Raw genomic sequence first — 27,369 nt, 5'->3', positions numbered from 1 at the left:
GGAACTTTAGGCAAAGTCTCTGAAGCAACCAATGTTCACATCAGCATTCCCTTCATAGTCTACAATTAGGAGAAAAATACATTTGGCGGTTCTGTGTGATTTCTTTTTTTTTTTTTTTTTTCGAGGTAGGGTCTCACTCTGGTCCAGGCTGACCTGGAATTAACTCTGTCATCTCAGGGTGGCCTTGAACTCATGGCGATCCTCCTACCTCTGCCTCCCAAGTGCTGGAATTAAAGGCGTGCACCACCATGCCTAGCTGATTTCTCTTTCTTTACATATCCTACCAAAGATACTCTCTCTGTTTATTTATATAAAGTGACATCCACCATGCTCACCTACATGGGGTGACACCCTCTCTGCTCATCTCTGTAAGGTGACATTTCCTCTGTTTTCCTGTGTGGAGTGGCATCTCCGCTTGCATAGCTCCACTCCTGAAATCCCATAATGAAGGGAAACCCCCTTCTGTCCACCTAACTCTTTCTTCCTCTCCATGAGCATCCTCTGTCTTCCCAGGTGTGTCTGCTCACTGCCCTGTCAGGTCACCGTGTTCTGATGAACACCTTTCTCCCACGTTGGACTTACCAAGTGGTTCTCTTTTTATCACGCACATTTCCCAACACCTCAAATATTGCTCAAACCTTCTCACATGAATCACTAGGGAGGTGACAACCTTTCTCATTTTACCATTTCCAAACATGACATGGGCTCTGAAATTATCAAGTATTTATTGGAACAATTCCATTGGGAAATACTTTTCTCATTTGAATAAGGTTATGAGCTACTTTAATTTTTTTTCATTAAGTATGACTGATTGACTTAGCCCAATACTTCCTTTCCCAACTGCCCTTCCCCTGGTGCCAGCTCTATCACCCATTGTATTTTCCATATTCTGCTCTACATATGACTTTGTCCATATACCAGGACCTCAGCCTAGATCATTACAACTTTATAATGGCCTAGGGCATTTCCTTTCCATTTCCATCTTCCTCCTAAAATATTTCCACTACTATTCAGCCTTTGATTTTCCATATCAGTTCTAGAATCAGTTTATTAAATCTCTCTGAAAGCCATTTGGAGGCTTTAATAGAAATTACAGTTTGTAGAGTTGCTTCGTGTAGAATCAATGAATTTCTAAAACTGAGTCTTCTACCACGCCTTCTCTACCATTATAGATCTGATACCCTTAAGCTGCGAACCAAAATAAATCTTTCTGTTAAGTTGCAGTAATGAGAAAATATCTAATATATATATATTTATACTTTGGTTTGTTTGATTGGGTGATTGTTGTTTTATTCAAGGCAGGATCTCACTCTAGCCCAGGCTGATCTGAAACTCACTCTAAAGTCACAGGCTGACCTCACAGCAATTCTCCTATTTCTGCCTCCTAAGTGCTAGGATTCAAGATATGCACCACCACACCCAGCTCAGTTATACTTGGAAAAAAAATGTGTGCGTATGCGTGCTCACGTGCACAGCTTCTTGCACACCAGATGCAGGTGCCACTTTTTGCATCTGGCATTTGGTAGGTGCTGGGAAGTTGAACCTGGGCCAGCAGGCTTTATAAACAAATGCCTTTAACCACTCAGTGGTCCCCCCAGTTCCTTAATTATACTTCTTTTTGGATCAGTCCAAATTGTTTATTGTGAACCAAATAATCCAGAATGAAAATTGTCACAAGTTTCAGTATGTAATACATAATTCCTATAGTAGTATTCCTTGGTTCATATCATTATAGTGAAAACAGCTAAAACACAAGATTTTTTTTTTTTAAGGTAGGGTCTCACTCTAGTTCAGGCTGGCCTTGAACTCATGGCAATTTTATCTCAGCCTCCTGAATGCTGAGACTAAAGGCATGCATCACCACACCTGGCATATATAGATTTTGTTTTTGTTTTTTTGAGGTAGGGTTTCACTGTAGTCCACGCCCACATGGAATTCACTCTGTATTCTCAGGATAGCCTTGAACCCATGGCAATCCTCCTACCTCTGCCTCCCAAGTGCTGGGATTAAAGGCATGTGCCACCATGCCTGGCTAAATATATAGATTTAATACAACAAATGCCTTATTGTTTAAAGACTTACACTTAGTCCGTAAATGTAAATGAATGGTATGTTTACAAGGCTGATATAAGGAAGAGTACAAGAGCTCTGGCTGGAGATGTTACATACAATGCTTGCATTTAAAACCAACAGCATGATAATAAAGTAGCAAACATGGTTGATTTTATGAGAAAAAAAATGTTAAATGTGCTGTCGTTTCTTCTCAAGTTTAAATATCATGTATTGTTAAGTTTGTTTTAAAGCAAATTTGTTACCAAAAAATTCCACAATATTTGTGTAAGAACAAAATAAGTGGGATATTTCAAAAGTCAGTATAAAGCATTTTGAATGATTGATTAATTTGGTTTAATTCTAATCACCTTTGGGTTCATATGTTACCAATAGATATTTCAGATTTACAAATTATCACTTGCTGGTTCAGCTAAAGAATGTAGCCCCACGTTCTCTCTCAGCCATGTTTAAACCTGTCATGTTTTGTGTGTGTGTGTCTGTGTGTCATCTTGTCTGCAGCAGAAGAAGTGAAGAGCTATGGGATACAAGACATATCTGTTAGATCGTTGTTAGAAAATTTTCAGTGCCAGGGATGGGATACCTCCAGTGAGTTGTTGGCCAGGGAGGTCCTTGATGCCCCCAAAACATTATAGGCCATTGCCATGGCCCTTGGTTTCCCACCAGGAATAGATGGTAAGACCCTATTGCTGAAGACGTCACATACTTGGGCTGCAAGGCCACTGAGAAATCCTGCTGGAACTGAGCTGATAACCTCCTCCATGTAGACCAGCTGACAGAAAGCTGGAAGAAGCCATTCTACATGTAGTTCAATGGGAGAAAGAAATACTACCAGTGAAGATACTCAACAGTGGACACTGCAAGCCTTATAATTGGCCAGCCAGCCCAAATGAGCCAACAGGTGCAATAGTTGCACATCTGTCATGGTGGAAACCAACTGCCCTCCAATAGGACTGGAGGCCCGCTCCATGGGGGGAAACACATCCCTGATACTGAAAACTTACAACAGGGGTAATCATGAGCCCTAGGGGTGTAACATCTGCTGATGTCTGGAAAAATGTATATACTATACTTATCAAACTGCCCAGTAAGCACTTCTCTTAATATTTATACCCTTATATTAATGCTACTCTCACTTTGGGTAGAGAATCTTCTCTTTTCAGATGGAAGTGACTTCGGGATGACTCAGAAGGTATCATAGTGCTGAAAAGAAGTGACTGGAGTACTGAGTAACATCTCGATCACACCTTCCAAGGCTCAGGGTCTATTGCGGAAGAGGTGGCGGAAAGAAGGTAAGAGCCAAAAGAAGGGTAGGGACTCCTTACAACGTGCTCCTTCCAGACATAAAATGGCCTAGATATCCATGACCTCATAGTGCCTGACACTACCTACAAAAGACCATCATAAGAGGGGGAAAAGACCATGCTATCAAAATAAAAGAGAGACTGATTGAGATGGGGAGGGGATATGATGGAGAATGGAATTTCAAAGGGGAAAGTGGGGGGGGGGAGGGAGGGCATTACCATGGGATATTTTTAATAATCATGGAAAATGTTAATAAAAATTGAGAAATAAATAAATAAATAAATTGAAATTCTAAAAAAAACAAAGACATATTTGTTTCCTGCACCAGAGGAGATTGTCAAAATATAGAGTCCCAGAGCTGGGTGTGGTAGCACACGCCTTTAATCCCAGCACTTGGGAGGCAGAAGTAGGAGGATCGCTGAGAGTTCGAGGCCACCCTGAGACTACATAGTGAATTCCAGAGCTAGAGTGAGACCCTACCTCGAGAAACAAATATAGATAGATAGATAGAGAGAGAGAGAGAGAGAGAGAGAGAGAGAGAGAGAGGGTCCCAAACCTACTGGACCTCTATCAACAGTGTGGAATTGTCACTCATCATCACCCAATCCCTTAATTATACTTTAAAAAACTTTCAATGGTTGCCCTATAGTTTGCAAAAGACATACATTCACAACTAATGCCACATAGCTTCACAGGGGGTGTGAATACAACAGCACAATAATCCCAGTTCTTCTCTCCTACTGATCGCTGCTGTCATTCATTGTACCTAACCAACTTTCAGGTACATTCAAAGTATTATTTCGAATAAATTTATTTGTTTTGCATTTTTGTGGTGTTTTTTGAGATCGGATCCACCCCAGATTGGCCTCAAATTTGCATTCCTTCTACCTCAGCTTCCTGAGTGCTAGGATTACAGGTGTGAGCCACCAGGCCTCTTACCTGTTAGATCAAGTAAAAATAAGTTTTAAGGGCTGGAGAGATGGTTTAGCAGTTAAGGTACTTGCCTGTGAAGCCTAAGGACCCTTGTTTGACTCCCGAGATCCCACATAAACCAGACGCACAAGGTGATACATGTGCAAAGTCACACATGCACACAAGGTGCCACACACGAATGGATTTTATTACAGTGGCTAGAGGCCCTGGCGTACCAATTCATTCTCTCTCTCTCTCTCTCTCTCTCTCTCTCTCTCCTTTTATGTGAGATATATAAAAAAGGGCCAGTCTGTTGGGCTTACCTCAAAAAAGAAAAAGTTTTAAGAAGGGATTTAGTGAATAAATAAAAAATAAAAATGCTTTGGCTTGCAGGTCACTGAGAAATTAAGCTGAGCTGGAAGCCTCTTTCCCATTGACTAGCTGTCAGGATGGTGGAAAAACCTATGTAGCCTGTTGGGGGAGAAAAGTCATCAACAGTCTTAACTAGCAGTGGACCATGCAAGCTTTATGGCTGGACAGCCAGGCAAAATATAATAAATGGTGCAATGGTGGCCTGTCAATTACGGAGGCAATCAACTGCTCCCTGATTGGACTTGAGGCCTATTTCACATAAGGGAAAACCTAATCAAAAGCCTATGAATGGAGAGGTCATAAACCCTAGGGGGAAACTTCTACATTTTTCTGGCTAACTGGATCTATTATGTCCATCAAACTGCCCTCTAAATACCTATGTTTATGCCCATATATTAATGCTACTCTCACTCTTGGTTAGAGAAGCTTCTTTCAGAAGGATGTGAACACTGGGGTGACTCAAAACTCACCAATGTGCTGAGAAGAAATGACAGTGGAGTATTCAGTACTAAGTGAGGCATCTCTGTCACATTCTCCAAGGCTCAGGGGACCATTGTGGAAGAGGTCATAGAAAGAATGTAAGAGCCAAAAAGAAACGGGGCAGAAGTGCTTCTCAATATGTCTTCCAGACACATAGTGACTATGGCATTTATGACCTCACAGAGACTGACATTACCTACACAAGACATGCATAATAGGAGAAAAAAATGATGACATCAAGCCAGAAGAGACTCTTTGGAAAGAAAAAGGGATTCAGTGTAGGGAGGCTCACGAGGGGGAAAAATGGAGGGTAATTGTAGGAGATTATGATTGTTGTAATTTTTAATATTAGAGAAAAGCTTTTTTATTGACAACTTCCAAAATGATAGACAGTAAACCATTATAATTCTCCCCCCCCACACACTTTCCCCTTCCCAGATCCACTCTCTACCATATCAACCCCACCTTTCAATTAGTATCTCTTTTATTTTTATGTCACCATCTTTTCCTCTTATTATGAGGGTTTTCTGAAGGTAGTGCCAGGCACTGTGAGGTCACGGATATCAATTCCATTTTGTGTCTGGAGGAACACGTTGTAAAGGAGTCATACCCTTCCTTTGGCTCTTCTTTTTTTAAAAATTTTTTGTTCATTTTTATTTATTTATTTAAGAGTGACAGAGAGAGAGAGAGAGAATGGGCTCGCCAGGGCTTCCAGCCACTGCTAACGAACTCCAGACGCGTGTGCCCCCTTGTGCATCTGGCTAACGTGGGTCCTGGGGAATCGAGCCTCGAACTGGGGTCTTGAGGCTTCACAGGCAAGTGCTTAACCACTAAGCCATCTCTCCAGCCCTGGCTCTCACATTCTTTTTCTGCTACATCTTCTGCAATGGACCCTGAGCCTTGGAGAGTGTGATAGAGATGTTTCAGTGCTGAGCGCTCCTCTGTCATGTCTTCTCAGCACTATGGTGCCTTTTGGGTCATCCCAGTGGTCACTGCCATCTGAAAAGAGAAGCTTCTCGAACCAAAAGTGAGAGTAACATTAATATACGGGTGTGAACGTTAAGAAAAGTGCTTACCGGGCATTTGGTGAACATAATAAATGCATTTAGCCAGACAAGAGCAGGGGTTACACTCCTAGGACTCATGACCTATCCAACCATAGGCTTTTGATTGGGTTTTCAGTACCAGGCATATATTCCCTCCCAGAGTGGGTCTCCAGTCCAATTAGAGTATTGCACCCATATGGTCATTTGGCCTGGAAGGGCAAACTTAAGGCTTGCAGTGTCCACTGTTTTCACCACTGATGACTTCTCTCTCCCATAGGGCTACAGGCACCATAGCTTTTTCCAGGTTTCTGTCAGCTGGTCTACATGGAGGAGGTTTTCATCTCTGCTCCAGCTTGATTTCTCAGTGACTTAGAAGCCATAGATCATTACTAGAAAAACCTCAGTGCCAGGGATAGGATACCCTCCAGTGAGTTGCTGACAAGGGAGGTCCCTGATGCCCCCAAAACATTGCAGGACATTGCCAAGGCCCTTGGTTTTCCACCAGAAATAGATGGCCAGACCCTATTGCTGAAGAGTCCATATGCTTTGGCTGCAAGGTCACTGAGGAAACAAGCTGGAGCAGAGATTGTGGTGGTATTTTTAATATGTACAGAGGCTATCAATAGAAAAGTGTTTTTTTTATGATTTATTTATTTGAGAGCGACAGACACAGAGAGAAAGACAGATAGAGGGAGAGAGAGAGAATGGGCGCACCAGGGCTTTCAGCCTCTGCAAACGAACTCCAGATGCATGCGCCCCCTTGTGCTTCTGGCTAACGTGGGACCTGGGGAACCGAGCCTTGAACCGGGGTCATTAGGCTTCACAGGCAAGCGCTTAACCGCTAAGCCATCTCTCCAGCCCTAGAAAAGTTTTTTAAAAGAAAAAATATTCTATTTTGCCTTCATTTTTTCTCCCGTGTTCTTCTTATTTTATTTGTTTATTTTTTTTATTTATTTGAGAGCGATAGAGAGAGAGAGAGAATGGGCATGCCAGGGCCTCCAGCCACTGCAAACGAGCTCCAGATGCATGCACCCCCTTGTGCATCTGGCTTACATGGGTACTGGGGAGTTGAGTCTCGAACCAGGGTCCTTAGGCTTCACAAGCAAGTGTTTAACCACTAAGCCATTTCTCCAGGCCTCTCCCATATTCTTATGTAGATCTGAGTTTTTGACCTTCATCACTTCCCCTCCATTTTTTGTTCAGTAATTCTAGCAAGGTAGGTCTATGGCCTTTACTTTTCCATTGCTTTTGGGTTTTTTTTAATTAAATAATATTGTATTGATTTATTTGAGAGAGAAAGAGGGAGGGAAGGAGAGAGAGAGAGAGAGAATGGGCACACCAAGGCCTCTAGCCACTGCAAATGAATTTCAGGTGTATGCACCACCTTGTGCATCTGGCTTACATGGGACTGGAGAATCAAACCTGGGTCCTTAGGCTTCGCAAGCAAGTGCCTTAACCACTAAGCAATCTCTACAGCCCAGTTTTCTTTTTTCTTTTATTACATCATTTCACATCACCCTCTTCCTGCTTGCATGGTTCCTGAAACAAAACTAGTTGCAATTGTCATCTCTGCTCCTCTATCTGAAAATTTTCAACCCTCTTTTAAGACTTTTTCTTTGATTTCCTATGGTTTGGCAATGACATGACTAGGTGTGGGTCTTGGTTGGGTTTTGTGTTTATCTGCTCAGTATTCCCTGAGCTTCCTGTATCTGTGGCTTGAGGTCTGACAGTAATTTGAGGAACTCCTCAGTCATTGTTGCTTCAAATGTCACTTTTGTTCTTTCTGTCATTCTTCTCCTGGTATTGCCATCACAAATATTTACCTCTTCATAGTTCTTAGATATTCTCTCCTGCTCTGCCTTTCCACTTTAGAAACGTCTACCACCATATCCCCAAGTAAAAGGTCCTTTCCTCACCTGTGTCCGGTCTGCTAGTGAGCCCACCCAAGGTGAGCTCGTTTTTATTTCAAGCATTTGATTTGGATCCTTTCTCATCTCTCTGCCCCCCTTTGCTACGTACCTTGCATGTTTCCCACTTTCCCCATCAGAACCCTGAGCACATCAGTCATACCTGCTTTAAATTTCCATTCTGACCACTTCAGTGTTCTACTATGTCTGGGTCTTGTCATCCCTCATTCATCTTCATCTCCTCCTCTCTTCTCTCCTGCTCTTCTGCCTCTTCTCCTCCTCCTTCTTTTCCTTCTCCTCCCTCCCTTTCTCCTCTCCCTCCCTCCCTCTCTCTCAGTCCTGTCACTTTTGGTGGAAAAGCTGACAAGATGTGCTGGGGAAGGACCTGCTGCAAGCACACCTGTTCAGGTTGGAGAAACCCCCACACTCCACTATCCTGTGCTTAAGGCTCAGCATTAGTGCCCCTGTGGCCCTGAGCTGTGACCCTGAGCTGTGACCCTCACCAGGGCTTCTCAGGTTTCCCCTGCCACTTTATGTAGTGTGGGATGGCTGGGGGACTGGAGCTGGTTGTCTCCCTTTTCCCCTGGGATGTTAGGCAGAGCTGGCTTTGGCTATTGGCCTTCTCCCAACTCAGTAAGGGTCTATTCAGGTAGGTTGCTGGTAAACTAGTTTCCCTTGCAGTCAGGCTTTTTACAAACGTGTGTGGTGTGTGTGTGCGCAAGTTTGTACGTATGTGCATGTGTGCGAGCATACAGAGTCTAGAGGTTGGCCTCAAGTGTCTTCCTCAATCACTTTCACCTTCTTTTTTTTTTTTGTTTTTTTGTTTTTAGGCAGAATCTCACTTTAGGCCAGGCTGGCCTGGAACTCACTCTGTATCCCCAGGCTGGCTTTGAACTCACTGGGATCCTCCTACCTCAGCCTCCTAAATGCTGAGATTAAAGGTGTGTAATGCCACACCCAGTTGCACCTTCTTTTTTTTCTCAAGTATTTTTATTCATTTATTTATTTGCAATGAGAAAAAGGGAGAATGAATATGAGCATGTCATGTCCTGTAGCCACTGCAGATGAACTTGAGATGCACGCACCACTTTGTGCATCCAGCTTTACGTGGGTAGTGGGGAATTGAGCCCCAGGCTGTTAGGCTTTGCAGGCAAGTGCTTTAACCACTGAGCAATCTCCCCAGCCCTGCACCTTCTTTTTGAGATGTCTCACACTGAACCTAGATTTACTGATCTGGCTAGACTATCTAGCTAGCAAGTCCTAAAATATCCTCCTATCTCTACCTATCCAAAACTGGATTACAAGTGTGCAACACCATGCCTTTTTTTTTCTTTTTACTTTTTTAAAACTTTTTAATTTTTTTATTAACAACTTCCATGATTATAAAAAATACCCCATGGTGACACCCTCCCTCCCCTCACTTACCCCTTTGAAACTCCACTCTCCATCATACCCCCTCCCCATCTCAATCAGTCTCTCTTTTACTTTTGATGTCTTGATCTTTTCCTCCTCTTATGATGGTCTTGTGTAGGTAGTGTCAGGCACTATGAGGTCATGGATATCCAGGCCATTTTGTGTCTGGAGGGAGCATGTTGTATGGAGTACTGCCCTTCCTTTGGCTCTTATATTCTTTCCGCCACCTCTTCCACATTAGACCCCGAGCCTTGGAAGGTGTGATACAGATACTGCAGTACTGCACCATGCGTTTTTAATGAGAGAGAGAGAGAGAGAACTGGCACATCACAGCCTCCAGCCACTGAACAGATGTGTGCACCACCTTGTGCGTGTGTCACCTTGTGTATCTGGCTTGCATGGGTTCTGGGGAGTTGAACCTGGGTCCTTACTTAGGCTTTGCAGGCAAATGCCTTAGATGCTAAGTCATCTCTCCAGTTCTGCCATGCCTTTATAAAAAAATATCTTTATTTATTTATTTGAGAGAGAGAGAGAGAGAGAGAGAGAGAGAGAGAATGGGCACACCAGGGCCTCCAGCCACTGAAAATGAACTCCAGATGCATGTGCCCCCTTGTGCATCTGGCTTACGTGGGTCCTGGGGAATTGAACTGAGGTCCTTTGGCTTTGCAGGCAAACACCTTAAACTGCTAAACCATCTCTCCACCCCCCCCCACCATGCCTTTTATGTAGGTGCTTGAGAGTTAAACTCAGGTCCTAGCCCAAGGGCAGACCTTCTTAGGAATAGCACAATGGGGGCTGGAGAAATGACTTAGCAGTTAAGGTGCTTGCCTATAAATCCTAAGGACTCAGGTTCAATTCCCCAGGATCCATGTAAGCCAGATGCACAAGCAAGTCAGGCATCTGGAGTTCATTTGCAGTGACTAGAGCCCCAGGCTTGCCCATTCTCTCTCCTCTATCTGCCTCTGTCTCTCAAGTAAATAAATAAATAATGGAAATGAAGTATTTTTTTGGTTGTTTTTTTTTTTTTTTAAAAGAAGAGCGCAACGTTCTGGCATAATGAAGAATTGTTTATTTCCCTTCTCTTTTCAAATGGCAGCAACCTTGGGATGACTCAGAAGGCACCATGGAGCTGGGAAGAAGTGACAGGAGTGCTCAGCAGTACAATATCTCTATCACACCTTCCAAGGCTCAGGGTCCATTGCAGAAGAGGTGGCGGAAAGAATGTAAGAGCCAAAGGAAAGGTAGGACTCCTTACAACATGCTTCTCCAGACACAAAATTGCCTGGATATCCATGACCTCACAGTGCCTGACACTACTTACACAAGACTATCATAATAGGAAGAAAAGATGATGACATCAAAATAAAAGAAAGACTGATTGACAGGGGGAGGGGATATGATCGAGAGTGGAGTTTCAAAGGGGAGAGTGGGGAGAGGGAAGGCATTACCATGGGATATTGTTTACAATCATGGAAGTTGTTAATAAAAAATAATTTAATTAAAAAAATAAATAAACAAGAATGGTTCATTTCTCTACTTCCTGCTGGATGCCCAGAGAGGCGATTCTCAGAGCTTCACTGAGAGGCCTTTGGTAGAGGACTTGGAGATGGATTTCCACAAATTGAAGAACCTTCCTGATGTGTCCTCCTGGGTTTTTGTCTCTCAGAATCCGAGCCTCCCACATTTCGTCAACCATAGCTCAGGCATCCTTCTATAGCTCTGGTTCCTCAGACGTGGTCTCTGCTTTGCTGAGTCACGAATCAAATCTCCACTTGTACCCATCTGTCTAGCTCTGGGGGCAGATCTTCACCCTGTGACTTCACTTGTCTCACAGATCTCAGGAGGGTTGCTGATTTTTCTGTCCCCCCCACCCCAGCTTTTTCCTTATGTTGTTAGGACAGAGTGTCCCTATTAATTATCTTTTTGTGCACGCCATCTGTTTCCTGCTGAGATCCAACTAACACAGTAATTGGTAACAGAAGTGGTCCCAAGAAACAGACTCTCAGAGTAGGATTCTAGGACAGGGCTGTTCAGACATTTGATGAGCACATGGATAACACCCCTTGCCAGGACAAGCGGAGCATTGGAAATCTGTGTCACATGGAGACCAGTTATTCTCAAAGGTGGCATGGGGTACATGATGCATGTGGAGGGAAAACGGCATGGGTTGTGGTATACGTGAAAGGACAGTGGCATGGTGTGTGATGTAAATGGAGGGATGGTGACATGAGCTGTGGCATATGTGAAGAAATGGTGGTATGGGGTGAGGTACATGTGGAGGGACTGTGGCATGGGTTGTATTGTACATGGAGGGATGGTGGTATGGGGTATGGTCTATGTGGAGGGCTAAAGGATTGGTACTGGAGATACTTAGTTGCTATAACAAAACTAGCAATTGCAAAGAATGGGCTGGCTATTTATTTCTGACATCTTTGGAAACTGTACAAAAAGAACAAGACAGTTCAAGCCCTGGGTATGCCAATGCCTTCCAGAGACAACAGAAAACACCCACAGCTGGGTACATCAGAGTAAAGGTTCACTGCAGTGAAGAATGCATATCATGAGACCTGCAGGGTGATGCAGAAAGAGGGCATTCAAAAGGGCTTGGTATAGGATTTGGGCCTGTGTAGGTACTGGTGGGGGAGAGCTCAAGGATGCAGAGTTTGGCTCTGGATTGGATGCCATTGGGAAGTAGTTCTATGAATAGCCTTCTAATAATTCTCATGTAAAAGGAGCAAGATGAGATTGAGGCAAAAGCTGAATTGGTAACTGTGGTCGTCATACTAACTGGGAAGGGGAGGCGGCTTGGTCACTGGGCTTGAACAGTATTCAGTGATTGTTTTTATGTCAGTGCCTCAGGGTCACACAATAGCCTTGAATGTTAATGCTCAGCTAAATTGCTTATGTGCAGTGGAATACTACAGTGCAGCCCTCAGGCTGTTCCCTGCTCTAAGGGACTCCATATTATGTGAAACATGGGCGGGCCTCAAGCTGTGCCTTGCCTCAGGCAGCATTTGACTCCATTTTAAATAGTTTATTTATTTATTTGAGGGAAGGGCAAGGAAAGAGGTAGAATGAGAATGGGTGCACTTCCAGCCACTGCAAATGAACTCCAGATGCATGTGCCACCTTGTACATCTGGCTTACATGGGTACTGGGGAATTGAACCTGGGTTCTTTGACTTTGCAGGCAACCGCCTTAATGGTTAAGCCATCTATGTAGCTTGTTGACTCCATTTTGAGTATTGATGCAAAGGCAGGGTGGCAAACACACCAAGCTAATGAAGGGTCCTCACCTGGATCATATAAAAGAAGGGGCACAGAACACTGGAGGAGCAGCAGTCCCACCACTGTGTCACAGATGAACTACCAACTGTTCCTGGGGCTTCAGCTAATCACTGTCACCACTGACTGATATGGCCCACTCAAATCATTGCTGTTCCAGACCCCAGAGGAGTGTGCCTCACCTGGATTTAATCCAGAGGGGCTCTACATGCCTCCAGCCTTTCTCCAACTGGGTTCCTTAACACCTGATCAAATCACCTGCAGTGACTTTCTTTCTTTCTTTTTTTTTTTTTTTTTTACAAATATTTTATTTTATTTATTTACGGGGGTGGGGGGCAAATTGTGTGTGTGTGTGTGAGAGAGAGAATGGGCATACCAGGGCCTCTAGCCACTGAAAACGAATTCCAGAAGCATGTGCCACCTTATGCATCTGGCTTACATGGATCCTGGGGAATTGAACCTGGGTCTTTTGGCTTTGGAGGCAAGTGCTTTAACCGCAAAGCCATCTCTCCAGCATGCTGCAGTGACTTTCTGTGTCAGCTCTTTGTCTCACCTCTGCCTTCAATAAGGACTAATGGAAGTCCTGAAAGGGACTTATGAGACCCAAGTTCTTTCTTTTCCTTTCTTCCACTCCCCGGCAATATACTCCCTGCCGTGATGTGCTGCTTTGCTACCGGCTCAAAGAATGGGCCCAACCAGTTATGTAGAGGGGACCTCCACATTGAGATACAATGACCCCTTTTTCTTTGTAAGCTGGTTATCTCAGGTATTTGTTATAATAGCAAAAATAAGTTAATAGGGCTGGAGAGATGGCTCAGCAGTTAAGGCACTTGCCTGCAAAGCCTAATGACTCAGCTTCAAGTCCCCAGGACCCACATAAAACCAGATGCACAGTGGAGCATGCATCTAGAGTTCATTTGCACTAGCTGAAGGCCCTGGCATGCCCATTTTTTTCTCTGTTTTCTATCTCTGTTTGCAAAGAAAATGTTAAAAAATTTAAAAAAGTTAATAAATATAAAAGCTTATATTTTTTCTAGAAGATACTGGTTTTGTGGAGAGTAGTGCTGGACATTAAGGTAGGAAGCGCTAGTGAGGGGTGGAGTAAGCCTGTGGTTAAGTTCCTGCTCAGGTCAGGCCTCGCTGTGAAAAAATGATTTGGGTTTACTGAGAGGTAGCTGACTGAGCCACATGGATTGGTAGGCCATTTAAGTTTAATATCTATGCTACATGATAAATTGTTATTAGTAGCACAGAACAACACACAGAAAATACCGCAGTTTATGTGGATGAGCTGTTCAGACATGTGCTGTGCTTAGCTGTGTGGGGTCTTTCACAGCCTAAGGAGTCTGCTGGGCTGTATTCTCACCTGGACCCTCAGATTCTAAGCAGAATTTCTTTCTTGAAGTTGCAGGATACATAAAGCCCACAGAGAGACCTTCTGGAGTGAATTTGCCAGCCAGATGGAGTCTTATACAACCCAAATGAATCACGGGATCTGCATCTTACTGTTCAGATCCAAGGCACAGGTCCGTTCCACACTCAAAGAAGAGACTATACAAGGATGTGAACACCAGGCAGAGGGGGTCATGAGTCCCACTTAAAATCTGTCCACCACATTGGGAGGGATATTAGGCAACTTCTGAATATCATGGTCAGAGGTTGTCCTGGCTGGAGGTCCATTTAGGACAATCAGTATAGAGATGGAACTTCAGCCAACAGAGCTGGAGGAGACCACCCCTTCGTGGATGGGAGTCCAGGAACACAGCTGTGAATGCTTTCCCATGTGACGTCAAGGCAGGCCTGGTCTATGCAATGGGAGGAACATGAGAGAACAGGATGTACCAAGGGGGAGTTAAGATCCGTCCTTAAGAAAGACCAGCAGTGTTAAGTCTGCTGCAGCCCACGTACGAAGTGGTCACCAACATGGGGAAGTTCGACGCCCAACAGAGGTTTCCGATGAAAGTCGGGCTGCACCAGGTCAACACCGAGGCCTCAGGGCTCCCGGGGACGCGGCCTCCCGCTCTTCCATTCACTCAGCAAACCACCGTCCTTCCAGGCCTGTGGGAACGCTCCAGGACACTCTTTCTGCCGGACTGCTTTTTGTTGTTTTAGGGGCAGTCTCACTCTAGCCCGGGCTGACCTGGAATTCAGGTCAGGCTGGTGTCGAACTCACAGCGATCCTCCTACCTCAGCCTTGAGCTGCTGGGATTTACAGGCGTCGGCCACAACGCCTGGCTTTTGATTCCTTCTTTTATATTTACATTTAAGTACAAATGCCTTCCTCTTACAGGATTTTGAGGTAATTCAGGGACCTGTGGATAGCTGGCTCCATTGCCACCTGTTTGCTTCTCATACCTCTGTATGCCACAAGTCTCTCCCTTGTCCAAGCAGATCAGACACCTGCGGAAGGCAGTCTTCTCACCACCTCCAATCAGGTGACCAGGCACAGCCTGGAGGCACGGCCACACCCACTACCAAACGTCTAGGTGTGAGCATGCGCAGGTAGGCCAGGCCTGGGCATGCGCGCCAAGGTCAGATTTGGACATGCGCAGACAGCTAGGCGGGCGGGGTGGGGGGGGCGGGAGCCATTTTGCGGGGCCGCTCGGCTCAGGAGAATAAGAATGCGCAGGCGCCAACAAGGGTTCCGCTCCTCCAGCTAGGAGCGCGCGTACGCAGGGCAGCCGGAAGGGGAGGAGTCAGCTCCTGCTGGGCGCCTGCGCATTAGACACGCCGGGGGGGAGGGGGCGAGGCGGGGCGGGGCGACTGTCAGCTGATTGAGGCGGCGGCGGCGGCCTCGCGGGACAACCGTCAGCATCGCAGGTTCTGGCGCGGAGCGGAAGAGCTCTCCCGGCACGTCTGTGTGCGGTCGGCGAGGCTCGGTCGCCGCCGCAACACCATGGCGACCACCGTCAGCACGCAGCGCGGGCCGGTAAGGCCTCCGGGCAAGGGCGGAGCGGGGGCGGCGGCACGTGCGGGCGGGGCCTGGCACCTGGCTGCCACCTCCTGCCGCTCGCGCCCTCCCCGGTGCCCGGGGTCCCGCCCTCGGCGCCCCAGGCCTTATAGGAGGGTCCCTAGTGGTCCGGTGGGTGGAGGAGGGCCGGCTTTCATGGACACCCAGGTGGAGGAGGCCAGAGCCGGGTGATCTCTTAGCTGGAGAGGGACCCTGGTCCCCTTTGTCCCCATATGGAGGAAGGGTCTTTGCCCCCTTGATCCCCCATGTGGAGAGGTGTCCTTATCCCCATTGCCCCCCCAGATGGTGAGTGGCAGTCACTCTTCACAAGTAGAAGAGGTGTTTTCCTCTCTTACTCCCACCTACAAGGAGCATTGGGAACTGTCTCTTGAGCCCTGTTACTGGCCACCTTTCCAGCTTCAGTGTCTGTCTGTCTGTCTGGGGACAGCAGGGCCTCTTGCCTCTGCAAATGAATTCACGGCCAGCTTTCTGTGCGTGGCTGGCGAATTACCCCAGCCGTCAGGCTTTGCAAGCAAACGCCTTTAGGTTGAGCCGTCTTCTTAGCCCCATGCCTTGGGTTTTCAGAGTGTTTCTGTCTTCCCCTCCCCCTGATATGGATGGCCTCCCTGCTGCTTGCTGAGATGTTGGGGGCGGCCGCTGACTGGGTGAAGAACACTGACTGCTCGGCAAGGGTTCCTGAAGTTAGTACTGGATGTGCCTGTGAAGTCCCCGGTTATCAGGGCGCCTCACCCCGCCAGCTGGGTGTTGACAATCTTGTGTGTGTGTGTGTTTCTCTTTATGAGAGATAACTCCTCGGGGTAGATGTCTTTCTGACTTTGTAGTGAAGCCCTAGGCTTTTTGAGAGGAACCCCTTTGTGGCACAGGGTGCTTTTTCTGGGGCTTTGAAGCAAACCTCTTGACCCGTGGTCACATTTGGTATGGAGCTTACCAGAGGTGGGCTTGCCTCTGTTCCCTCTTCATCCTCACTCTGTTTCAACAAATTACAGCTGATAAGTGGTGGCAGGTAGAGGAGGAAGGGGGCTGGGACTGTGCCCTCTCCATATTCTCTGCCAAGTAGTGGACGTATGGTCATGCAGGACAGCCTCTTCCTCAAGGTGTGGTCTGAGAGTGACCCCTCATCTAGAACTTCAGTGGTGTGGGATAGAATTTGAGTTCATCCATCACATGGTGAGTGAGGTCAGCGTCTGCCATGAATTGAGAAGTCAACAGAGGTTAGCTTTCTCAGTTGCCAAGGGAAACCGGTGCTGTGGCTGTGTGAGCTGGAATAACCTATACTCTCTGATGAGTAATTGGGAGTGTCAGATAATGTTGAGACTTGTAGGGTGTGTGATATCAAGTCCTGATGTTTGCTTTGACTTTCTACTTGTCCAGTGTTCTAGGGATCACATAGTCGGTCACATATTTACAGCAGAGGGGAATGAGTGTTTTCAGAGCATGCTTGTTGACCTGTAAACATGCAGTAACCTTGGGTCTGGACTCTAAGAAGATGTCATAGGGCTAGGAAGATGGCTCAGTGGTTAAAGGCATTTACTTGCAAAGCTTGCTGGCCTGGTTCAATTTCCCAGTACCCACATAAAGCCAGATGCACAAAGTGGCATGCCATGTGGAGTTCATTTGCAGTGGCAAGAAGCTCTGATGCGTGCTTGCTTTCTCATACATATACATACATACACTTTCTACTTATAAATAAATAATTTTTTAAAAAAGAATACTTTCAACAACTGGGGTCATAAGTTCCGTGTGGGGTATGAGCGACTTAGCCATTCATCAGTGTGAAAGCCATGGTATCTAGGGCAGCTGTGACTGAGTGAACCACAGGTGTGTAGCACAGGGACAGAGGACTGTGCATGATAATTCAGATGAGCCAGGGACAGCCACCATCAGATCTGTAGTCTCAACTCACTAGTTAGGTGCTGTGACTTTGTTCCCAGACTGGGTGTCTCTTGAGGCCGTGCATATAGCTTAAGACTTGAAGGAGTAACAGAGTGTGGGGTTGGTGTGAAGAGGAGATACTGAGAGCAGAAGGCTCTAGACATGGGGTGGAATGAGGACTGTCTGAGGCAGGGTACTGGGTTTCTTACATTTAGGGTCTTGGGGTTGAATACAGCCCTTGAACTTTGGCTGCTCAGTGCACAGTTTGTTGACAGTTTTGTACATTGGCTTCCCTCTTCCATTTCCAGCTTTCCACCATGCGTTTCACCTAGAGTGATCATCCAGTTCTGCATTTACTAGCATTTGCAGACTTTAGGGGCAGTTGCTAGGGTCTTTTGCCAGAGTGTGTTGATACTTTAGCCCTACTGAATCTGTTATAGAGTTGTGGGGCTACAAAGATGAACAGGGGACTAGGTTTTAAAACAGAAAGGTGCAGATTCAATCAGTGCCAGACCCTGCAGGCAGCCTCCTTACGTGTAGCCCCAGCTGGGGTTGGAACATGGCCCAGAGTCCCCAGCCAGGGAGCTCAGACCCTGTGGCTGACCATCATCTCCTCTCAGTGGGGAAGGACTGACAAGCAGAGTCCTGAAGGGCTAGGGCACTCTTGTGTGATCCAAGAGGGCTCTCTGTCCTTGGTTGTGGGATTCAGGAGAAAAGAGGACATACAAGCCTGGTGTGGTGGTGCAGGTCTTTAATCTCAGCACTTAGGAGGTAGAAATAGAAGAATCACTCTGAGTTCTAGACCAGCCTGAGCCTAAACAGTGAATTCCAAGCCAGCATGTATACAGTCCAAACCACATAGTTGTGAAGGAAGGAGTCCTTCCCTGGAGACACGGCTCTTCCTGACTACCCAGCAAGGGATTCTAGACCCTGTGCTGTGTCACCTGACTTTTGAAAACTGCTGATATACAGGAATTCCCAAACCTTTTTTCTACCCAGACCACATAGTATTTAAAAAGTATGTGATGGGTTCCTGTACCTCCATGTTTGTAAACAATATCCTATAGTAATGCCCTCCCTCCTCCCACTTTCCCCTGTGAAACTTCATTCTCCATTATATCCCCTCCCCCTCTCAATCAGTCTCTTTTATTTTGATGTCATGATCTTTTCCTCCTATTGTGATGGTCTTGTGTAGGTAGTGTCAGGCACTATGAGGTCATGGATATCCAGTCCATTTGGTGACGGGGCGGGGGGGGGGGGGGAGCACGTTGTAAGAAGTCCTACCCTTCCTTTAGCTCTTACATTCTTTCCGCCACCCCTTCCGCAATAGACCCTGAGCCTTGGAAGGTTGCAGTGCTGAGCACTCCTCTGTCACTTCTTCCCAGCACCATGATGTGGAGGCTGTCTTTTTGAAGGGCTGTTATATATATATGTAGTGTGCAGTGCTAGGTGCTGACTCCTTTGTCCTGTGTCTGGGATGCTGGCTGGCCATTGAGTTTGGCTGGAGGCCACTGGCCCTGTCTTTGCCCCTCCTGAGCCTTTCGACACTCCCCGTGTCTGTCCTGGGCCTCATCAGTCTTGTACTTCACTGGTGATTGTTGCTGAACTGCTGATTTCATTAGGTTGTCAAATGGTGATTTTCTTTTTTTCAAGGTAGGGTCTCTAGACCAGGCTGACCTGGAATTCACTATGTAGTCTCAGGGTGGCCTCAAACTCATGGTGATCCTCCTACCTCTGTGTGCCAAGTGCTGGGATTAAAGGTGTGTACCATCACACTTGGCTTTTTTTGTTTTTAATTTGATCATTTTTTTTCCTACATTTGTTAACTGGGTCTGTTGGTAAAGATCCCCATCAACCAGAAGTGTCTGGGTCATCCTAAAGTACTTTGTAAAGGCAGGCAAGATATAGGCCCTTCTTCTTCAGTTAAAGGAGGAGGAGAGTTTTCTTTTGTGGTGTTTGCTGTCTCTTTTCCAAGTGTCATCACAAGCCCATGATTTTCAAACCTTTAGCATCAGTCAGCAGCCCCTGGGTCTGTCAACATTCTCACCAGGCAGGTCCTGAGCGAGCAAGCCTGCTCTTCAACTGGCCGGTAGGCCTGTGTCTCTGGGTCCCTGTGAATGTCTGCTCTGGGTTCTGAGGCCAAGCTCCTCCTGTGTTCAAGTCTAACATTGCTGAATCAGGCTATGGTCACCAAATGGTGACTGGCCTCACCAGCCTTTCACTTTTACTTTACCTGATAGTAGTGGATTAGTGGAAAGTATTTGTCTGTGGGATTCTCTTTTCAGTTCAGTCTTTTGAGTTTACATTTTACTCAACGTTTATGTTTAAGACAGATCCATTCATAGCAGCATGTAGTTGTATCCTTAAGTCAAATCTCAAGTCCAAGTCTCTGTCTGTTCATTTGGTGTATACAGACAAATACATACACATATTCAGCTTTGGGGTTTTGTTCTACTTGCTTTTCTATCCTGACCCTTTTGATTTACCAAGCATAGGAATTTTAATTCAGTTCAGTTTGGGAAATGCACAGTGTGTTTCTCTTGTAGGGTACCCTATGAATTATTTTTGAGTGTGTGTATTGTATGATGTATGTGTAGATTATAGGACAGCTTTCCAGGTGTGGGTCCTCAAATTACACTTCCTTTGAGGCAGAGTCTCAGCTGTTTGCCACTGCTTTCACCAGGCTTGCTGGCCCTAGGATTTCCCATGATTCTCCTGTCTCTGCCTCCCTTCTTGCCTATGGGTGTGTCTGGGATTAAGACATCTTTCATGTGGGTGCTAGGGTTCTGAACTCAGTTACTCATGCTCATGTTTGCGTGACAGTGCTTTATCCACTAAGCCATTCCCCCACCCCAAACCAAGGAATTTTAACTTGCAGTTTTGTAGCTCTAAAGTGAATCATAATATATTTCTCTATCTTATCTGTACAAAGACCCTACCTAGCCCTGTCCTGTCCTAGCTGGTGCTGTTGCATTGGTGTGATAGTTTCTACTTTCCTTTGAGCCCTCTCCGAGGAACAGCACCATTGGCATATCCTCATTTCTTGTTTAGATTTGCTGAGAATGTGTGATTTTTTCCCCCTCCTCATGTCTGACCATCCATCAGGATTCCTTTACCATTGCTTCAGAGTTTCTCTTTAAACTCTTGGGTGGCACACACTCAGTGTTTCATCATGAATGCCTTGTAATTTCCTAAGGGCTGTGTGGAATTCGGATGGACATGTCTGCAAGAATGTCTGCTTGCTGTCTTTCTCCCCTGTGGAAACCCTCTTGTGGCCTATCTTCCCAGTCCTTACAATTCTCTCCCACCTATTGAGTTTTTAGTATGAATTGCTCAAGACTTTAAGTGAAAATTCAGCTCTCTAGCTCAGGGCTGCTGGTCACCATTCACAGAGTTGTTCTAAGGGCCTCTGTGAGGATGGGCCAAGCTTATGCATGAAAAGTGTTTGCATCAGGCCTGGCTCATGGAGAGTACCATGAACTAATGAGCTGCTAGGTCCCTATGTATTATTTTTTACTTCTCAGAAAACTTGGTTGTTCCTAAAACCAGATCCCTGCAACAGTTTTGCTTTGACATCAGCAAGATGATGGAACAGGGCACAGGTGGTTGAATTTGTGCTCCAGACTTGCCAAAGGCAAGGAAGGATGGCTGTGGAGTTCAGTAGGGGAGGCGGCAGCAGCTAATCTATGTCCATAGCTCATGTGAGCTTCCCCTGGAAGGCTGTTCTCTAGCTTTGGCACCAGGTAGCAGACCCCAGCTTTGCTCTGCTCAGTTGCATGTTTTCCAGTAGTGGGACCTGGCGCTTCTTGAGCACTTCTCTCTTGCTCCTCCAGACTCCCAGCTTCACCTTCCCACTCTCCCAGTGATGGTGATTGTCCCCTCCCACCTCTTTCCTGAACTCTAAACCAGCAGCTGTTTGTTTCAGTTCCAGACATTTAGACAGGTCTGCCCTTCATTTTGCATAGACCAATAGCCTTTGGACAACCTTCTCTCTCTACCTTTGATGAGATCCTGTGGGATCTGCCTCAGAGCACAGCTTGGGACTGGAGTCTCCCAGCCTCCCTATCTTTTTCACCTGGTCTGCTGACTCTACTCCTGCCTCTGGTCAAGTGCTGGCAGAGCCAAGGAGGTCCAGTACACCTTGCCTGCTGGCCCCTCTCCTCACCATGGTTCTGGGGGGTTCCTTGCATTGTGTTAGGGGCACAGAATTCCTTTTTGTGACTGCATGAGTCTGTGTCACACAGGTGCTCCTGGCTAGGGGAACCAGGTGCTCCTGGTGGCTCTTACTTTTTCCAGGCTATAAGTGACTGGTTCCTGGAAGTGAAACTATGGGTCACACCTCAAGGGTTTAAAGTCACTTGTTACTATTAGACTCAATATATGTGTTTAACTTGTACATTTATGCAAAACTATAAAAAATCCATTATGCAATCTTTCTGTTCTGTCATTGATGTGATAGGATTTGTGTCAGCACCCAGACTGGCCTGTGGCTCATGAAGGATTATTTTGTAACAATGGTGGCTAATTTGAAGGTGTAGAAATGTGGCCTTATTTGGACCAATGGCATCAGGTTACGAAATCACAGGGGACTTGCAGTAGCAGTGAGTTTGTCTTGTCTTTCTCCTGGGACAGCATGTGTTGGTTGCATAACCAGCTTGTTTGTTGTCTGACTTAGGCAGAAGTATTTTTCTCCCTTCCCACTCCCTATTTGCATTAAGGTGATTGTTTTTCTAATAAAACCTCTGACTTAGGAATAATTTTATATTTAAGGAAAAGCGACCCTTTTTCACTCTATATCACTCATCTAGGTCCCCTAAAGTCATTATCCCTACTGCCACGAAGCTGGCTTCAACCCACACTCATTAGCTCCAGATTTTGCTTGCTCTCCGTTACAGTTGAGGGCCTCCACATACCCTGCCTTGCTTTGGACTGTTGTGTCTCTTCCTATCTGGGCCCTTCCCTCAGCTTTCCTTTGTCTTTTTTATTTTTGATTCCGATGGTTGGAGGAGGCACAGTGGTGAGGTTTTTGTGGTGTGTCTCTAGTTTGGATGATGATATCACCTGGCTGAGGAAGTGTTGGCTGGCTGTGTTTATTATAAGGATACTTTGTTCCTCTTAAGTCACAGTTTTGTTTTATTTATTTATTTACTTATTTTAGAGAGAGAGAGAATTGGCATGCCAGAGCCTCAGCCACTGAAATTGAACTCCAGACACTTGTGCCACCTAGTAGGCATGTGTGACCTTATGCCTGCCTCACCTTTGTGTGTCTGGCTTATGTGGGATCTGGAGAGTCGCACATGGGTAGGGTTTCAAGCCAGCTGTGGTGGCGCATGACTTTAATCCCAGCACTCGGGAGGCAGAGGTAGGAGAGGATCTCTGTGAGCCCAAGGCCAACCTGAGACTACATAGGCTAGTGTGAGACCTTACCTCAAAAAACCAAAAAAAAAATTTTGTATGTGAGGGCAATCTGGCTGTGACATCTGTCACCCCATTGATCGCTGTGGTTGGTTCTGCTGATCTGGCTGGCTAGGCTGGTGTCCGCTTCCTCCCTCACTGCTTCATGTGTGTCCTTCCCGAAGCTGCATGCTCAGTCAAAGAGGTCGACTTTTCCCCAACAGAGGAGGACTGGTCAGGGGTGTACAAGTAGCTACACTCTCTTGCTAGACCCTCCAAACAAGCTGCCAAGGTGGGGTCTCATTCTAGCCCAGGCTAGAACTTACTTTGTAGTTCCAGGCTGGCCTCAAACTCAGTGATCCTCTCTGCCTCACAAATACTGGGATTAAAGGTGTGTTCCACCAGAACCTCCAGCTTTTGTCACAATTTTTAAATCACATTGTTAATATTCTTCTTTTGTATTTATAATTTTATGGTTAAGTCCTGATTGAAAACAAATTTGGATTTGATGTTTTGGTTTTTCTTTGTGGTAGAGGGATATTACTGGGGATTGAATCTATGGCTTGCACACATGCTAGGCAAGAACTCTACCACCACTATCTCTCCAGCCTCCGCCACCCCCCCTTTTCAAGTGGGGTTAAGGTAGGGTCTCACTCTAACCCAGGCTGACCTGGATTTCACTATGTAGTCTCGGTCCGGCCTGGAACTCACAGCAATCCTACTTGCTCCGCCTCCTGAGTGCTGGAATCAAAGGTGTGTACCACCACACCTGGCAGGGGGACAGGGAGGGAGGGAAGGAATGGGTAGCCCAAGACTCTAGCCACTGCAAATGCCACTCTGTACAGCTGGCTTTACATGGGTACTGGGGAATCAAACCCAGGTCATTAGGATTTGCAGGCACGTGCCTTAACCACTGAGCCATCTCTCTAGCTCCACACTTGACCTTTTGATGTGGTTTTCCCTTGATTAAAAATTAGTCCCATGCTCTTTAATGAAAGCCTAAAAAAATGTAATAAGGAATCCCAATGCCTGGAGGTCTTTTTCTGAGAAATAAACAAAAGAAAAACTACTAAAAGACACGGGGGCTGGAGAGATGGCTTAGCAGTTAAGATGCTTGCCTGTGAAGCCTAAGGACCCATGTTCTACTCTCCAGATCCCACGTAAGCCCGACGCACAAAGGTGAGGCAAGTACAAGGTTTCACATGCCCACCAGCTGATATAAGCATCTGCAGTTTGATTGTAGTGGCTGAGGCCTTGGCATGCCAACTCTCTTTCTCTCTGTCTCTTGCTCACTTGCTCTCTCAAAAAATAAAAATTAAAAAAAAAAAAGACAAAGGGCTGAAGAGATGGGTCAATGGCTAAAGGTGCTTGCTTGCAAAGCCTGATGTCCCCAGTATCCATGTAAAGCCAGATGCACAAAGTGGAGCATGCATCTGGAATTTGTTTGCAGTGGCAAGAAGCCCTGTTGTGCCCATAATCTTTCTATGTGTCTGCTGCTTTCTCTCTCAAATAAATAAATATGTATATTTTTAAACCCCACAAGCCTTGGCTTCCTCTGCATGGCCTTTTCTGGACCTTATACTTCCAACAGCCCTCATGACCACTCATTCCCTTACCTGTCATAGGGACCCTTGCTGGCTTGTCTGCCCTTCTGAATATGTCTCCTGGAAATTTCGATGTGCTCTGCAGCAGCACTCGCATAGCATGTAGCAGGCAGTTCTCAGATACATAAGAGAATTTGCCGGTATATGTTAACCCCATGAAGCTGGTTGATGAGTCTGTTTCTGCAAAGAGCCCATTTATGAGCAGTAGACAAACTGGTTCCAGAGCCTGGAGGTATCGGTTCATTGTGCAATGTAGACCAGCACAAGTTTAGAGCCATCCCTCCTCTGAGAGGACCTTGTTAGCTACAGACCCTTTACTTCGGGACTCTGGCAGACTATGTGACACACCTTGAGAAGGGCTGTCTTGGAGAGGCAGCTGCTCCTTTCTCATTTTCAGGGAGCTTCTTCCAGGTGAACCTGCTCCCTCCTGGCTTCTGTGAATCAGAGGTGCAGAGGGGCATGCTGCTGGGGGCAGACCTTACACAGAAACGTCCCTATTCAGATCTAGAAGGAAAGGGAAGTGTGTTTTATGAGTTAGTGGAGAGGAATAGGAACTTCAGGCAAGCTGCTCAGTAGTTACTAGCAGACATATCTGGACTGTACCTTTCTTTTTTAAAATAAATGTTTTATTTTTTCATGAGAGAGAGAGAGAAAGAGAGAGAGAATTGATGCACCAGAGCCTCTAGCCACTGCAGTTGAATTCCATACGTGTGCACCACCTTTTGTACATGCGTCACCTTGTGCATCTGGCTTATGTTTGTTCTGGGGAGTTGAACCTGGGTCCTTAGGCTTCGTAGGCAAGAGCCTTAACTGCTAAGTCATCTTTCCAGCCCTGTACCTTTCTTCGTTGTGGTGCTCTAACTGGTCTGCATTCTCTAGAAACAGAAATAGATGATGAAGAGTCATGTCCTTCCAGTGATCCAAGGACCTGTGTGTGTGGGTGATTGAAGCGAGGTCTTGCTGTGTAGCCCAGGCTGGCCTAGGACTCACAGCAGTCTTTCTGCCTCAGTCACCTATGTGCTAGCATTGAAAAGGACACTCCGGGTCTTTGGGAAAGTACAGAAACTTTTGGTAGTCTACCTGATACATGTCAGTGGGAGCCCACAGCCACGTGGGGTAGGCATCTGTGTACCATGGAGGCTGTAAAGGTATCACAGCATCTGAATGCTTACAGCAGTAGTTCCCAGGAAATCCACTTTGCCACAGCTCCCACTTGTACCACTCTTTTTTTGGAGGTACACGTCCTGGCCTGTGGGACCACACATTGCAGGATCATAGCAGGCATTGTGGACATCTGTTTGGTGGCTCAGCCCCGCAGAAGGACTTGTCTCCCTACCAGCACCCAAGCCCACCTTCATGGATTTTTTTTTTTGGTCTGAGGAGCTTCATCGGGCGTTCATTAGCTATGAGCATCTCTTACATGTAACCATCAGACACCCACTGGGCAACAAGCAGTCCTCCTGCATTGTTAGACCAGCCTGGCTAAAGCTGCAGGTACCTGCCCCCAGCGCTGCGCCCAGTGGCCCTTGGGACTTTGTTCCGCTTGAGGCCCCAGGCATGTAAACTGTTCTGACTGCTGCTTCCTTGTCAAGCAACTGGGTATCCTGGGTCATGTTCCCTGTTGGGTCCCAGCTTGGCTGGGACCACCTGTGGTAGTCTCAGGCAACCTTTGCTTTGGCTTCCTCTTGTTTTTCTCAGATGACTGTTTTTTCTTAGAGCCCTTCTGGTCTCCCATGATTCCAGCTCTGGAGAAGGTCCCCAAGGAGTATGTCTCCCTCCAGCATTAGTTGCCAAGGTTTTTTAGGTCTTTCCCTGCTACCCTCCCTCCCTCCCTCTCTCTCTCTCCTATTAAGGCTGGGCAAACTGGTCAAGAGGGTGGTGAGGTCTTTTGAATTTGTTTACTTCTTTTCTTCCAAGTGCTCTTGAATTTAAACTGTTTCAAGTGAAAATAATTTGCTTATTAGGACAGAGGGCTATCTTAATAACTTTAGATCCAAGATTCCAATTTCATCTCTTTCTTTCATTTGACCTGATGCCATGTAGTTCATAAGTTTTGATTTTAGTTGTGGTGCAAAGGAAAGTGGATTGTGAACACACACAGAGCATGTGCTATGTGAGCAGGCCTTTGAAGTTGAGAACCTTTCAGTGACTGAGGAATGTTCCAAGCCTTCCAGGGCTCTCATTTGCCTTTGAGTAGTAAGAAGGCAGTTCATCTGCGGGGGAGGATGGACCTGGTGCAGGACAGCTTGGAGACTCTTGGAGATGAGGAAACTGAGCATGAGCATTGACCAGGCCCCCACAAAGAGATGAGTGAGGGCTGCATGGAGGATAACCCTGCCTCTGTGGTTGCTTGGCTTCCTGCTTTGACTCCTTGCTCCTCCCTTTGCTCCTTGCCCATAGGTGTACATCGGTGAACTCCCCCAGGACTTCCTTCGCATCACACCCACACAGCAACAGCAGCAGATCCAGCTGGATGCCCAGGCAGCACAACAGCTGCAGTACGGCGGGGCGGTTGGCACTGTGGGCCGCCTTAGCATCACGGTTGTGCAGGTAGGCTTCAGGCCCTCCTTCCTGCCCAGGGCTGGTGGAGAGGAGGCAGGTTGCACTTGAGCAGGGGAGTGGGGATTTCACTAGTAAATCCTATCTCCCATGTGGACAGATGGTACTTTTCTCATCCCCAATTTTTCCTGAAACATTTGGTATCTGATTTCTCAGGCTCACCCTAAAGTAATCATGAGT

At 46.3% G+C, this 27,369-nt stretch overlaps 1 protein-coding gene across 1 annotated transcript in view; it reads left to right on the top strand.

The window, feature by feature from the left end:
- The first annotated feature begins 15,555 nt into the window (after positions 1 to 15,555).
- The window catches only part of LOC101608198 (toll interacting protein), a 32,966-nt gene continuing 21,152 nt past the window's right edge, over positions 15,556 to 27,369 (top strand). Inside the window, exons 1-2 of the mRNA XM_004654190.2 lie at positions 15,556 to 15,718; positions 27,031 to 27,180. Of these exons, the coding sequence (XP_004654247.1) occupies positions 15,686 to 15,718; positions 27,031 to 27,180 (183 nt within the window). The 5' untranslated portion in view covers positions 15,556 to 15,685. The remainder of the gene's footprint in view (positions 15,719 to 27,030; positions 27,181 to 27,369) is intronic.

Source organism: Jaculus jaculus, chromosome 1 (assembly GCF_020740685.1).
Source record: "Jaculus jaculus isolate mJacJac1 chromosome 1, mJacJac1.mat.Y.cur, whole genome shotgun sequence".
Classification (NCBI taxonomy): Eukaryota; Metazoa; Chordata; class Mammalia; order Rodentia; family Dipodidae; genus Jaculus; species Jaculus jaculus.
This window is presented reverse-complemented; position numbering and strand designations above follow the sequence as displayed.